General features: G+C 37.4%; 1 protein-coding gene across 1 annotated transcript in view; it reads right to left on the bottom strand.

The window, feature by feature from the left end:
* SMYD3 (SET and MYND domain containing 3) overlaps positions 1 to 14902 on the bottom strand; it is a 548999-nt gene that overhangs the window by 430524 nt on the left and 103573 nt on the right. Inside the window, exon 2 of the mRNA XM_033099342.1 lies at positions 10436 to 10499. Coding sequence (XP_032955233.1) covers positions 10436 to 10499 — 64 coding nt within the window. The remainder of the gene's footprint in view (positions 1 to 10435; positions 10500 to 14902) is intronic.

The raw sequence follows: 14902 nt of genomic DNA, 5'->3' as shown, positions 1-14902 counted from the left end.
CACATAGCTTTACCAAGTATTAAATCACTGGAGGAAATTCTGAGAATGTTAATCAACATCCTGGACAACGTCTTCGACAACAGTTTACAACTACGACTGCCTTTCATACAGCCACTTCAGTACTCACTAAAAGGCATAATATTAAAAATAACACAGTGGGGAAAAATGTTTCTGTTGTTCAGGGGGCCAGTCTTGGAATAGCAATTAGCAATTAACAACATGTGTAACATCCCTAAAAAAATATGGTTCCATTGTCAAATAAGTTTGAAAAACACTATCTAATATGGACCCTGCTTAGCAATTCGAAATATATTTAGCTTAACTGGAAGTTTTAAGAATCTCTGCATTAAAGAAACATGTATAGATTATTTAACACAGAGCTTCCCATGATGGTACTTGCCATCCTTTGGGAAGTTAGGTTGGTATATGCTGACTCAGATATGCCAGTACACTCTCTTTCCTTCCTCTGGTCTGAATGAGAATGGGTTAAGCAGACAAATTCGTGGTCATTCATACTGACAGGAAACTAGAGTGCTGATACTTTTGATTACTGATTGAAGGGAGAACGCTAAGTGTGGTAAAAGAGTGTTCACTGTTTTAGAAGTTGAGAAGCCCCATAGGTCCTCTCAATGGACGGGCGGTGTGAGCGGGAAAGACACTCCCAGTGCCAGCAGGTCTCTGAGAAAGCTCCTGAGGCTCTTTTCAAAGCCTGAGTAAGTGTCCAGCTGGAAAACAGTTGCACCTCGTAAAATAAGGCTGAGATCTTTTGGGCCAAAAGGTACTAAGAGCAGATTTTAATACTTACCTCAACTATAAAAGAACATCTATTATTCCTTTGTTCAAACCTCCATATTGAGAAGCTCAGCCTCCTGGTAGCTTACCAGGGTGAAGTAACCACCAAAGGTACCCTTAGGTAATGAACCAATTGATCCGTTAGATGATATTATTTAAACAACTGACTTTTGGAGAATTCGTGCCAAAAACGATTTTAGGACTTGAACATAATAATGAGTTCTCACTTCTCAACAGTGATTAGAAACCAGACAATATGTTTCTTAAGGCTATTCCTAGATCACTGCATCAGTAACTGCATTTGACTTGAAAGTGAAACCCCACAATCACACAAAAACATCATGCATTATCTTCACTCTACAAACTTGAACCTTGGTCTAGACCTCAACGGCACATTGTACCGGGGGTGCCAAAAAAATGTGTACCCATTTTAAGAGATGTTATCTATGCTGAAGCAGTGTTCACCGTAATCAAAAGTGTCGAGACACTGATGGTAACCACTTTGAGCACCTCTTGTCATTGCAGAAGTCAAACGTGACTTGTATTCATCTTTTGTTATCGGTATATATTGAGTATTACAATTAATACAGTTTTTTCTTTCTTAAAATGTGCATACATTTTTTTTGGCACCCTCTGTGTATCTGCCAATTTCTCAAACACAAACCTTCTTGATTTACTTCTTCCTATTTTCTTCCATTACTGCAAATACAGGATGTAATTAAGATTTTGTTCATAATACTGGCTGTAATGTTTTCTGTTCTCATAGTTGAAAATTAACAATGATGTACAATAAGCACAAATTAGCAAGAAAGACAGAGGAGATTAAAATATTGTGTTAAGAAACAAAGACAATGGAAGACAAGAGTTTAGATGGAAAAAAATAAAATGAAGATATCGACGACTCAATTCCATTTTCAGTACATGCATGACTCAAAAAACAACTTGAGAACCTATACGTTTTCCTATGTTTTACAGTATTAGTATTGATTCAGAGCATAAACTAATTAACTAAACCAAGGCTTTCCAATCTGGAGTGTTTTTTAGTACATTGATGATGGCATTTTTGCTTGTCAAATATTTGGAGAGCACTATGAGTACTCTGACCGCACATCTTGTTCCATGCAATGAAGGTTTGTCCCAAATCCATCATGACTTTTAAATGTCCAATCGGACATTCTACAAACGTGACCTGGGCTCAGAAGACATTTATTCAGTAAGAGAAATGGATTCAGTGATCTCTAAGGCAGCCTCTCTCAATGACAAAATCTATGATTTTGTAATATCCATTCCCAACAAATATTTGAATTATGTCAAAATAGGTTTGAAACCTGCCCATGTTAGGCTTTCACAGAACTGAAAATTTGGAACAGTATTTTCCTCAGATTTTGGGTGACTAAGGATGAAGAAATTGGCTTGAAATGTTAAAAAAAGAAAGAAAAAAGAATTCTGTTAAGCCAGCTTATTCAACAATTGCATTTGTGATTAATAATTGCCATTAACTGAACATCTTCTATGCAAAATACTGTCATGATTTTTTTTTTTTTTTTTACCACATAGGCATGACTCACTCTAATCACAGTCAATCATCTATAGAGGTTTCCTATGGGCAAAAGTTAAGAGAGTTGAGGTGCCATGCAACTTGCAGGAAAGAAAACAGACCCCACAGGTTCCCATCCACTTACAGGCTACTGAATAGCAAATACATATCTCTTTCTTTATGCTTCAACTGTAACCCAGTATTGAATTACAGGTTGACAGATGAAGATCTGAAAAGTTGGAATCTGAGAAAAGAAAACTGGAAAGCTAAGCAGGTTGTCTAACAAGCTGCAGGTGACTGACAGGTATTGATTAAAATCTTGCATAAACTCTCCTTCGAGCATGCTAGAGACCTAGCGATACACGGTAGACGTATCACTTTAAAAGCTTCCTGAATGCTGTGTCACATGGAGAACAAGAGCGCCTTCCCACTCGCCTAATCAAATTAGACAGACAGAGCCAAATATAAAGATGGAGGGAAGCAGGAGGACGGTCACAAAATGAAGTTAACAGAAGGAACAAGACTAAAGGATTGCTTCTTAGGAAAACGGGAATTAGAGTCTCCTGTTCATTGAGGAACCATATAAGAAATAACGTTAGTGCCCCAAAGTCAGTCAATCCTCACCCAGTGTAGGGAGCAGGTCAAACCCATTCTGCCACTTGTTTTTGTCAAGTTTTATCCAAACATAGCCACACTCACAGTGTGCACTCACTCATTTCATTCTCTGACAACAGAGTTGAGAAGTTATGACAATGAATCCTATGGTCCACAAAGCCTAACATATTTATTATCCAGCCCCTACAGAAAGTTTGCCAATCTCTCCGATCTAGTGAAAGATCATATCAAGAGGAAATGATGTAATTGATATATTTTAGCTGGAAGGGCAAAATAAATCCTTCACCTCTACAGACTTCCAATCTTCTTTGAAAGCAATTTCCATGCTAGATTAGTCAAAGTGCCAACTTTGAACATGGCCAGTGAGACACATGGCAGGTGAGACACATAATCTGCCCAACACAAGTAATTATCAAGGTTTTAACTTCTAAAGTAAACTAGAAGGGCCATCAATGGAGGAGAAGTTTAACCTCATTTCTGTAAGTCAGGAAGTTTGGGCGAGAGGGCGGACTATGGACACAGAACAGAGTGGCCACCTCTAAGGCCAGTCCTTTCAAAGTCTTTCCTGAGAAGGGAACCAACTTGCCGAGCAGAACTCCAACAAGGATCTAGAATCGAAGACTACATGTCAGACAGAGGGACTGAGAAATGGCTGAAAGAGAGAATTAACCAATAGTCTGTAGCGCAGAGAGTCTCAAAACACCTCCTTACTTTGGCATAATTTGGAGTAAGCAGTGGAGCGTTAAAATGGACAATCTCATTTAATTTGATGCTAAGAATAGCTCCGATTTAGACCACTGCTTTAGCCTTCGATTTGGTCTTCCTGCCCCAGTTCTTACCCTCCTATGGTTTCTGCAATCATCTCTCTCTTTCTTTCAGTGGCTTAACTACTGTGAGAGAAAGAAATGCAAGCTACGCACACTCAATGGCTCCACAGTGAGATTTTTACACAATTTATCGAGATATAATTTACACTGTGATAAAATGGACCCATTTAAGAGCATAGTTTGATGAGTTTTAACAAATGTATACACACACTTGTAACCAACACCAAAATTAAGATACAGAACGTCATTCCTCCCAAAAGTTCCTTTATGCTCTGTTACAGTGAAGCCCTCCATCCCTCCATTTTCTCTTGCCCCCTTTATTTTAGGCATAAAAATAAGATGGTATCATATATTCTTTTTGCTTGTTTGTTTGTTTTTTGTCTATTATCTGCCTCACCTAGAAAATGTAAGCTCCCTGAGGGCAAGGGCTTTCTATGTCTTGTTCACTAATACTGTGCGAGAACTTAGGCAAGTCCTGGAATTGGAACTAATATTATATCTGCAGAGTAAGTTAATGGATGGATGAATCTGAAATCAAGTCCTTCAGGTCTTAACTCAATGGCCTCACCCAACTCCTTTTACTTCTTATATTTATTTTTTTAAGATTTTAATTTTTTAGGTCAGTTTTAAGTTCACAGAGAATTGAGAGGAAGGAACACAGATATAGGGGAAATACACCTCCGGCCCCCACAAAGACACAGCCTCTTCTATTATCAACATTCCCCCCCAGAGTGGGACATTTGTAACAACTGATGACCCTACATGGACACATCACCATCGCCCGAAGTCTGTAGTTACCATCAGGGTTCACTCTTGGTGTTGAATAGTCTATGGGTTTGGACAAATGTATAATGAATGACATGTATCCACGATTCACCAACTCCGTTTTATTCCTCTAACATGACACACTTGTTCCTAATTCAGTGCCTTTACATTTGCTGTTCCATTTATGTAAAAAATGTGTTCTCAGATCTTTCCATGGCTGTCTACTTTTGTCACTTAGATCCCAGGTCAAATGTCACCTTGATGGGAAGGCTTTCTGTCGCCTCCTATTCAAAGGCGAACTTGTACTCATGCAAATCACATTCATTCATATAATCATAGGCATTTCTCATTGTCTATCTCCCCACTCTATAAGTTTTATGAAAGTCAGGATCTTGTTTCCTGTTTACTGCTAACTACCCACCATCCCAATCCACAGAATAACTTAGAATAGTGACTAGCTAGAAGGTACTCAATATCTGATGGATGAACTTGGGATAAACAGAGGATTCAGGTATAAGTATGTTAAGAAGAGGGAAAGGTAGTAGATGCTGATGTAAGTGAGCTTAAATACCTTATCTATCAGAGCAGGAAGTCAGTAGATAATGCCTGTACTGACGTATCAAGAAATATTATTATGTCTCACTTATATGTGAAACCTGAAAAAAAAAAAAAAACCAAACTCATAGATACAGAGAACAGATTAGTTGCTGCCAGAGGCAGGGGATAAGGGGTGGGGCAAACTGTGCGATGGTCAAAAGGTACAAACTTCCAGTTATAAGACAAATAAGTCCTGGTAATGTAATGTACAGGATAATGATTATAGTTGACAATACTGTATTTACATTTGTAAGTTGCTAAAAGAGTAGCTTTTATAAGTTCTCATCACAAAAAAAAAATGTAATTATTTGTGGGGATGGATGTTAACTTATTGTGGCAATGATGTCGTAATATAGTATACGTATATGAAATTATTATGTTGTACTCCTAAAACTAATACAATGTTGCATGTCAATTATATTTCAATTAAAAAAATAAAAATGACTATTACTATGGACAGATTACTTAGAGACGGTGTAATTTTTTACAATCTAATTCAAACCAGCAAGTATCACTAATGAATACATTCATTCATGCAACAAATTATGCTCTGCCTGCAGCAGTGAACAATGCACAGAGCACACCCTCAAGGAGCTTGACCATCAAACTGCAGAAACAGGCAATTAACCAATAGTTAAAATAGTTACTTACATTTCTGTATGATAAAGGAGGAACACAAACTAGTCTCAGGGGCTTAGGAAAAAAGGGAGTGACACTTAATCTGAGTTCTGAAGGATACAGAGGAGTTCAGAAATTAAGGGGAGAAGTCTGGGTCCAGGCCCAAGGATTTACACAGCCAATGGCCCAGAAGTAAAACCCTGGCAAAGACCATGGAGTTGAATTTCATCCTGACGGAAAAGTGGGCCAGAGTGTTCACCTGGTGAGTGACAGATCATGCTTACATCCTAAAATAAAATCATCACTCTGGCTCCTGTGTAGAAAACTGAACAGAAGCTGGCCAGCGTGCAAAGACTGCAGTTAATCTAGGACAGAAATCACGGTAACATGCACAAGAGTAGTGATGGAGGAAGCTAGAAAGCAGTGACCCCGTTCAGATCTTTAGGTGGTAAAATCAGTAGGACACAGTGATCAACTGCATGTGGAGCCAAAAAAGGATGTAAATCAGAAATAATGACATCCTGGCAACTCAGAGTGCTGAGTGGTTGGTGAAATTATTCAATGAGGTTGAAAAAACATGAAGGAAAACAGGTGGGGGGGTCGGGGGGGAGGCGATAATGCACTCAGGTTTAGACATTTGAGATTCCTGTGCACCACCCAGGTGGAGGTGCCCTGCAAGATATGAGTCTGGTGCTCAGGAAGGAGGAGGCTGGAGATGAAGTCTCCGGAAAGAGAAATATACAGGTGCCAAGTGAAGACATGGGACTAGACGGGATCACTCACCAGGCAAATGGAAAGTGAGAAAACAAAATCTCAGGTCCCCAGACATGTTTAGAAGTCAAAAATTTAAAGAATATGGTGATGGAAGGAGAACTGACTCTGGGTGGTGAACACACAATGGGATTTATAGATGATGTAATACAGAATTGTACACCTGAAATCTATGTAATTTTACTAACAACTGTCACCCCAATAAATTTAAAAAAAAAAATTTTAAAGATGATCAAATAATTTTAACCTTTATACAGTATTCCCTTTTTGTTTACAATGATTAGGTTGGCACACAAGTACTTGTGGGTTTTGCAGTTATTTTTAACCTTTTAAACCACAATTACTTGTGCACCAACATAGTAGATAGGAAGCCATCTTTGCTACAGAACACTCTGCATGCCCTCAGTCTGAAGCCTGGCACAAAGCTGTTTATAAAATAAACAAAGGACTTGGCTTTCTTCAGGGTCACCACTTTGGGTCTGATATTCTAGAAACCATCTTATTAAATCACCATGATAAGTGCTTACTAGTGTGGGATTCATCAAAAGTAAATCAAATCAACTAAGCGTAATATACAAACCCAAAAATATGATTCACATTTTTAAACAGGCCTATAATTATCAACATGAAAGAGCCTCTCTCTGATAATACAGTACTTTTTAAAAGTATATAAACTGCAATTTGATGCAGTATCCAGCTGCTGATTTTGCTCAGCAATTAATTCAATTAGAAATGTGCACATTATGAATCAAATTAAATCCAGCAGAGGTGAAGTAACAACTGGTGAATTTACTTGAAATTGATTTCCTTATTATCAATACTAGAAACTTTAAGAATGCTTTTCTTTTAATAAAGAAACTTAGCCTGTTCCTCCCCTTTGATCTCATAATTATCTGTGGCGTGCTGATTATGCCATTATACAAATAAGACTGGTCCCCATATATAACCCCCTCTATTACAGTATATGACACCTCATAATAAGATATACACAGAGGACTACAAAGCCACCGATGAGAAAATATTTTGGCCAATATCAGAAACAATAGTGTACATAGCAAGAAATGCATCCACATAAGTATATAGGAAGCACAGACTGACAGTTTGGTGTGTATCCTCCACTCACAAAACCAACACACAGAGATTACCTACGAAAAACAACAGCAGGAATGGAGGAAGGGAGCTGGAGGAAGACTTTTACTTTTTTCTCTGTATTAGTGTATGTTGTGTTGATATTTATAATGAAAATGGATCCTTGTATTGCTTATGTTTAAAACGAAATGTGAAAACCGATGGAACTGATGCCATCCTTCGGGGCAAAAGCGACATTACTCCCTGTAACACCTCAGTAGCCTCTCATAAACAACTCGTTGATGGCAGGGCACCGCACGTCAAACGGTAAGCTGGTGAACCAAAGTTAGGACCCCCGAGGGTAAACACATTATAGATTTTGTGCTACAAATTCACATCCTCTATATCAATTTCCATTCCAAGTGCTTTTGCCTCCTGTTCATTACTGTTCATAGTTCAGTCTGTCAGTTTCATTTTGTGCTGCTTTGTAGGTATCCACAATAATTACAATATTTAATGCTATAACTTAAGGTCGAGTTAAACAGAGCAGTTTAAATGCATATGTTCTGGCCAGTCTGTGACGCCCAGCCCACCTCTACACACAGTCCCCAACCCCTACACACACATAAGCAAATGCACTAGCTGGTGTATTTCATTGTACCAGGTATTTTCCCATTACCTTCTACAGAATATCTGACGGTGACATTATTATTGATGCAACAATAAACAGCTAATGTAAGTGGTAAAAACACATGCACTATAATGAATCAAAATGACATGTCCACTCACGACACTCCCTCTGCTCCTTCTAATCAGATAATGGAGGGGTTTTTTCCCCTTGTACTGCCAAAGGAGGAAGTAACAGGGGGGGAAAAATCCTACAAACAGGGGAAAATCAAAGTATATGTTCAGGTCACTGAGAATAGAAATGACGTTCATCTAAAAGCTTTGTGTCAAGTAACATGCTAATTTGTTGACTCTATATGTAATCTTCTTAACTTGACATTCCCTGGAACACATAGCTCTGTTTCGTATAAATAAAATAGCTAAAACATCACCATAAAACAGTCTTTCTATAATGTATCTTGTAGCAAAAGTATAGGTTTGTTTTCATTGTTTTCTTTTTGTTATTATTGCTAACGATCTTACATAAATCTGGTATCTTTCTAACTTTGACCGAATTTTTGTTTCACAAAATGAGGTAAAAAAGTAATTAAATTATTTTTCATATTCCCTATTTTATTAGGAAAGTGTTATTTCTAACCTTCTATTTTTGTTTTTTGTTTTGTGTTCTTTGGGAATAGAGTGCATCCTTATTAAAAAAAAAAAAAAAATCCAGATGGGAAAAAAGGAGAATGCAACACAAAAAGGAAAACTACACCTAATCAGAATGTTGGAGCAAGAATAAAATCTAGAGTTAGAAAAGAAATTAAAAGTCTTAATTCTGACTACCTGGGTTCATTTCCCAAACTGCAGAGCCTAGTAACTATAGGATGTTTGGCAAGTTGCTTGTCATTCTATACTTCAGTTCTCTCGTTAGCAAAATGAGCATAACAGTACCTAACCCTCTAAAGATTTCTGTAAGAGTGAATAGAATAAAACAGTGCCTGGTACACAGTAGATGTCTAATAAATATTAGCTCTTATTAGTAGTACAGATTAGAAAACTGAAGCCCAGAGAGTTTAAGGGTTTTCTCTGGGACAATTTAACTAGCTAATGGCAGAAATGTCATTAAAACTTGGGTCCTCTGTTTTGTATGTTTTGGTTTCTTTTCTATTAAGATCACTTTATTTGTAGCCTGGAGAAATTACTTTTGCGAGAGAAAGTGAGACAGCACAAAATCCCTCAGATAAGCATGGTCTAGATCGAAAAGAAGGAAAACGACTTTGGGTGGACACACACACACACACACACACCAGCATAAGAAACAGAAAGGAAGGAGGGTGGTGGCAAGTGACAGAGACAGAAAACCTCCAATTAAACTTTTTATTATGACACAATTCATTAGAGCATAATTACATTTATTAGATGATTAATCAGAAGGTTAGAAGAAAAGGTCATGTTGAATGTTAATTATACATCTTTTAAAGAATTTCAAGCATGTTAACAGCAGTACTCTCACAGACTATCAGTTGTAAATTAACTCAACTCTGGAAGGCAACTTGGCATTATCTTTTAAAATTCAAAATGTGTATATCCTTTTAGTAATCAATACAACAGGAAAGAAATTATCATACAATTAATTTGCAAAAGTATGCAAAAACATGCACAAAAGGATGCGTAGTGCATTAATGGCAATACAAAACATGAGAAAATATTGAAGCATTCAGTAATGGGGAAAGTATGTTTGTGGTGCAGTCATACAATGGAATAAGTGAGATGATACAAAGAAGTTCCTCTCAATAGATTAGTACGTGAAAAACAAAATCAAGTATACAAGAATTTGTGCCAGAATAACTTTTATCTGTTTTCTTAAAATAGAGAATATAGATGTATGAATACGTTTGCACAAGAAAAGAGAAAATGCTGTGAAGATGGCTCAAGACATCTAACAGTGGTTATCTCTGGGAAATAGGATTGAGGTCAGTAGGACAGGAAGTTGGAGAGGAGTAAACATTTACTTTTCTTTTGTGATATATATATATATTATACATATAATTTTTCACATGTATTATATATAAATTTTACCATGTACATATATTATTTTAAAACTGAAGGAAAGTAACAAGTTAAAATAAATCAAAGATTGCGAAGAAACAGAAACAGGCCAACAGGCATGAAGGAAGACAAGCTGAAGAGTTGGAGAACTGGAAGGTCTCACTTACAGATCGCTGCACAATCTTACCTGACACTTAGCGCTACAGTATTTGGCAACCCGGCACTGAGAGCATCGCATCAGCTTTTCCTTCCTATTAAAAAATAAATAAATTCCGCATTAGGAAATGAGAACCATATATGGTTGAAGAAAGAAAACATAAATCAACATATTGACACCATCATGGGCTGCCCGCTGTATCTGCAGGGTCCCTGGAGATTTTGATTTTCACGTTGATGAATATCTTCTTTCACCTTCAATGTGAGACATGGACACAATAACTAATGCTCTTTTTTAAATTGTAATAAAGTATACAAAACGTAAAATTTACCACTTTAACCATTTTTAAGTGTATAGTTCAGGGTGTTAAAAACACAATTCCAGGGCTAAAATGCAATCGTTTATACTAAGCCCCACGCCATCAAACGAAGACTTAATTACAGTCGCGGCTCTCCCAGAAATGGCTTCTTAAACCAGTCAATCAGAAATTACCTGATCGGCACTTGTTAGGTACTCTGCCTGCCATCGCCAAAAGGAAAGTGATCCTGAAATAACCAACCCGCTTTTCCGCCAAGGACAGCTTCCTGTTCCTGCCTATAAAAGCCTTTGATTTTACAATTCCTTGTAACTCCTTTCTATCTACTAGATGGGATGCTGCCCAGTTCATGATTTGCTAAATAAAGCCAGTAAGATCTTTATATTTTATTCAGTTGAATTTTGTTTTTAAGTGAATTAAGTAACATTCAGATTATCATGCAACTGTTACTACCACTAAAGTTCTTTTTCATGTAAATTTAATTAAAATACAGAAATTCCCATTTAGACAAAAGCTTTCACTTCACTGGGATTTAAATCTCTCCACATGAAATTCAGAATCCCGTCCATCAACTAGTTGAAAGTATCCTATAGCTTTCAAATATAAAAATTGTCATATAAAAAACTTGTAATTTAATTATGAATACACTTCTGGGAAATGATTTTTAAATTCCAGTACATTCAAATACTACTTCAGACATGCTAAACTGAGATGCTCCATAGTTATGTTTCCCCAAATCACCCAAGTAAGAAAAATGCAGAAATAAAGAAAAACTTGAGTTATAAAAGTACATCTGATGACAAAATGAATCGTGACCACAAACAGGATTGTGGATACTTTTAGGATGGTGAAGACCATTAAAAGTCAAACTATAACATTAACATCAATGACAAAACAAGAACGAATCTTTCGAAGCACCTCTGATGTCCCAGTTACTGTTCAAAGTTCTTTACATGTACTGACTCACGTTTAACTTCAAACAGTCCTATAAGTAAGCAGTTTTATTATACCGACTTTGGAGATACTTCAATACAGTTTCAAGAGACAAAAAGTAGATAGAGCAAACTGACCAAGGAAACACACCAGAAAGTACACATGGCAGGTGACACTGAAAGGGTACGAACAGAATCCTATAGAGGGAGAATCAAAACTTAAATATACCAGGTACCTCACCCCTGGGAGAGGAGGGGTAAGAGACGAGGCATAAAACAGAGGGAGAGGTTAAACGTATAAAGAAACCAAAGTTACCAACCACAGGCTTTAATGAATTCTAACACTGAATTCTGGCAAAGTAAATAGAGAAATAATTCTAAGTGCTTGAGTAATTTAGTTACTATTAAATGAGTGAACGAAATCCCTTAACATGAGTTATTTAAATGTTTGGGGTTATTTTTACATATTAAATAACTGGGCAAATAAACTGAAGCTCTCAAGTTTCAAATATACACACACACACACACACACACACACACACAGTGAACCGAATCCAGGAGAAAAGTTGTGTGTATTTGATGAGACCAACCACTGGGTATTCGGAACTTGACTGCTTTTCTCTTTGGGGTAATCGCATCTTGGTAAGATTTCCTTGAAGTGAAAAAAAACTTGGGCAGCAGGGAGAGAAGAAAGGAAGTAGCAGAAACAGAGCCACCAGACACTGAAAACATTCTTCCTTTTTTCTCTTAAAAAAAAAAAAGAAAAAGAAAAATCAGCACAACATTTCCAATTGAAAGACAACCCCACATTTTTCTTTAAAAAAAAAAAAAAAAGCCATCAGAAATGTACCTGTCAAATAAAAAGCAGACTTACTCAGCGGTCTTACAGAAAAAGGACCATGTATTTTAGGTAGCTCCAGAGGCTAAAACAACAAATGTTGAATGGAAGTTAGAGAGGGGCGGATTGTGTCTAACAGTAAAGATCTTTCTGGTAACAGCCACAGTTCAAAAATCGAGTGACAAGCTCTAAGAAGCATCGCACTCCCAGTCAGTCATCTGCCATGTTCGAGGAAAATCTGTCTACCATGTTTCCCCGAAAATAAGACCTAGCCGGACCATCAGCTCTGATGCATCTTTTGGAGCAAAAATTAATATAAGACTGAGTGTAAGTGGTGCAGGCTCTACCTGATGTAGTCTGGTCTTTTTCTCAGCTCAGGTTTCTTTCCAAAACGTCACTGTGATCAGCCAGAAACTAAATTTCAGTCCTGGAGAAAAGGACAGAGTGTGCAAGTAGAGATCTTCAGTTTGAAGGAGGTCGCTGCAAAGACACATGTGGGGCGCCGGGGTTCCTTCTGTTGTACAGGAGGGTCCCACTCTATTCGGAGAAATGGGCTTCAGAGGGTGGGAGGGCTGCTGGGTTTCCCTGTGGTGTCTGAGCGTTGGCCTGGGCCTAACTGGTGAACAGTGAGTGTGTGGATGGCTGTCAAAGGCAAGACTCCACTGCAAGGCACACGGGGAGACTTCTAGTGGGGTCAGGACACAGGACTAGGAAGAGCCCTGTGTAATAAAGTGTACTATATATGAATGTGTTGTAGATGCATTTTTTTCTCTATAGAAAATTTAAAATGGATTCTGCAGGTGCCAGAGCTGGGGGAAATTTGAGTCACTGGGATTTGTTCGTTTTCTGTATCCTCTCTAGGGAACTCCTTTTCCTCTGCCTGTCAACTGGCCATATTATTTTAGGGCAGAGTTGGAAACAGTGGGCTACTACCCCCACACCACAAGAAGGACAGAGAGGGATTCCCTTAAATAGTACACCAATTGCTGGGATTTGAGGCAGCCAGTTAATCTTTTTCCCTCTTTCATTTCTTAGAGACAGTGGTTCCCCCTATAGCCATCTATAATCTCTAAAATTACATACTGGAAGAACGAGTAATTTTGCTCTGGTTTTATTTTCTTTCCACATTTCAGTTGCCAAGGCTGTTGACGAAGCTGTTTAAGACTACCAGTAAGAGAACTACCAGTAAGAGAACCACAGTGTAATCCTGACTCCTTCCTTTATTGCTCTGCAACTACAGAGAGAAAATATACTTCGCTGTCCCTAAAATTATTCTAATCAGAAATAATAATAAAAGCTACGTTGAATGTTGAAGGAGTTTTTCATCTTACACATACTTTTCAAAATTAAGCTTTCTGAATGTGTGAAGAAAAGACTGAAAAGAAATAGACCAAAATGTTGAAATTTTTCTTTGAGTGATATGAATTGGGATGATTTCCCCCTTTTTTTCTCTTTTCCAATTTTATATAATAAGCTTATTTTACTTCCATAATCAAATAAACATAAACTTTAACGAAAAGGCAATACATATATATTGTAATAGCCTAAATTGGTTTTGGTCTAAGGTAGGGCACAGCGTAAGAGACTCAGACAGAAAAATAAAGGTTAATTCCAATTGATTCCAATGTTTGGAACAGCACACACAAATATGTGCTTTGTTTAAACAAACTTTAAATGAAATTATTCTTTATTAATTGAAATTTTTTTAACTGGCATTTGCTACAAATGGTGGTACTATGAAATATTTCTCACTTTTTGATATCATATGAGAACATGACAACTTAAAATAATGAAATCACTATCATATCACACACAAAAAAATTCTAGAGTTAATTATCTTCCAAAATACATAAATCAATCACTTCAGAAAAGGAACTGATATTAAAAGAAAATCTTGTGCCACATGGAACTTGGGTTACTCAACCTCTTTCTGAATACAGGTGTCAACTTCATCTGTGGCTTCCTTTTTTATCATTTTGACTTACTTAAGTTCACCCAGATAAAGTTAAATTTCTTTATTCTTTTACATTAACTTTTACTTGGATTTGGAGTTAGCCAGTCAAAACATTACTTTAAAAATTCAGGTGGAGATAGAAACATCTTTAAGTGAGATATGAGAAAAATCAAAGGCTGGTTCAATAAATGACCCTGTCATTCCTTCACTGATTCAGTCTTTCAACACGCATGTATTGGTCACCTTCCAAATGCTGAACGTCTGGGCATATGGCAGACACTGTCCATTACTCACCCAACAGCCACTTCCCTCCTCCCTGCGAGGAGACCTAGGACTTGGTGAGATAGCAGAGAGCCCTTGGTTTCAGGAAGGATAGTCTGCCGATTCCAGAAGCACAAATCATGACTAATCTAAACTGGTCTAAATCTCATGCCCCATGGCCACTGGTTGCTCTAAG

Source organism: Rhinolophus ferrumequinum, chromosome 27 (assembly GCF_004115265.2).
Source record: "Rhinolophus ferrumequinum isolate MPI-CBG mRhiFer1 chromosome 27, mRhiFer1_v1.p, whole genome shotgun sequence".
Classification (NCBI taxonomy): domain Eukaryota; kingdom Metazoa; phylum Chordata; class Mammalia; order Chiroptera; family Rhinolophidae; genus Rhinolophus; species Rhinolophus ferrumequinum.
This window is presented reverse-complemented; position numbering and strand designations above follow the sequence as displayed.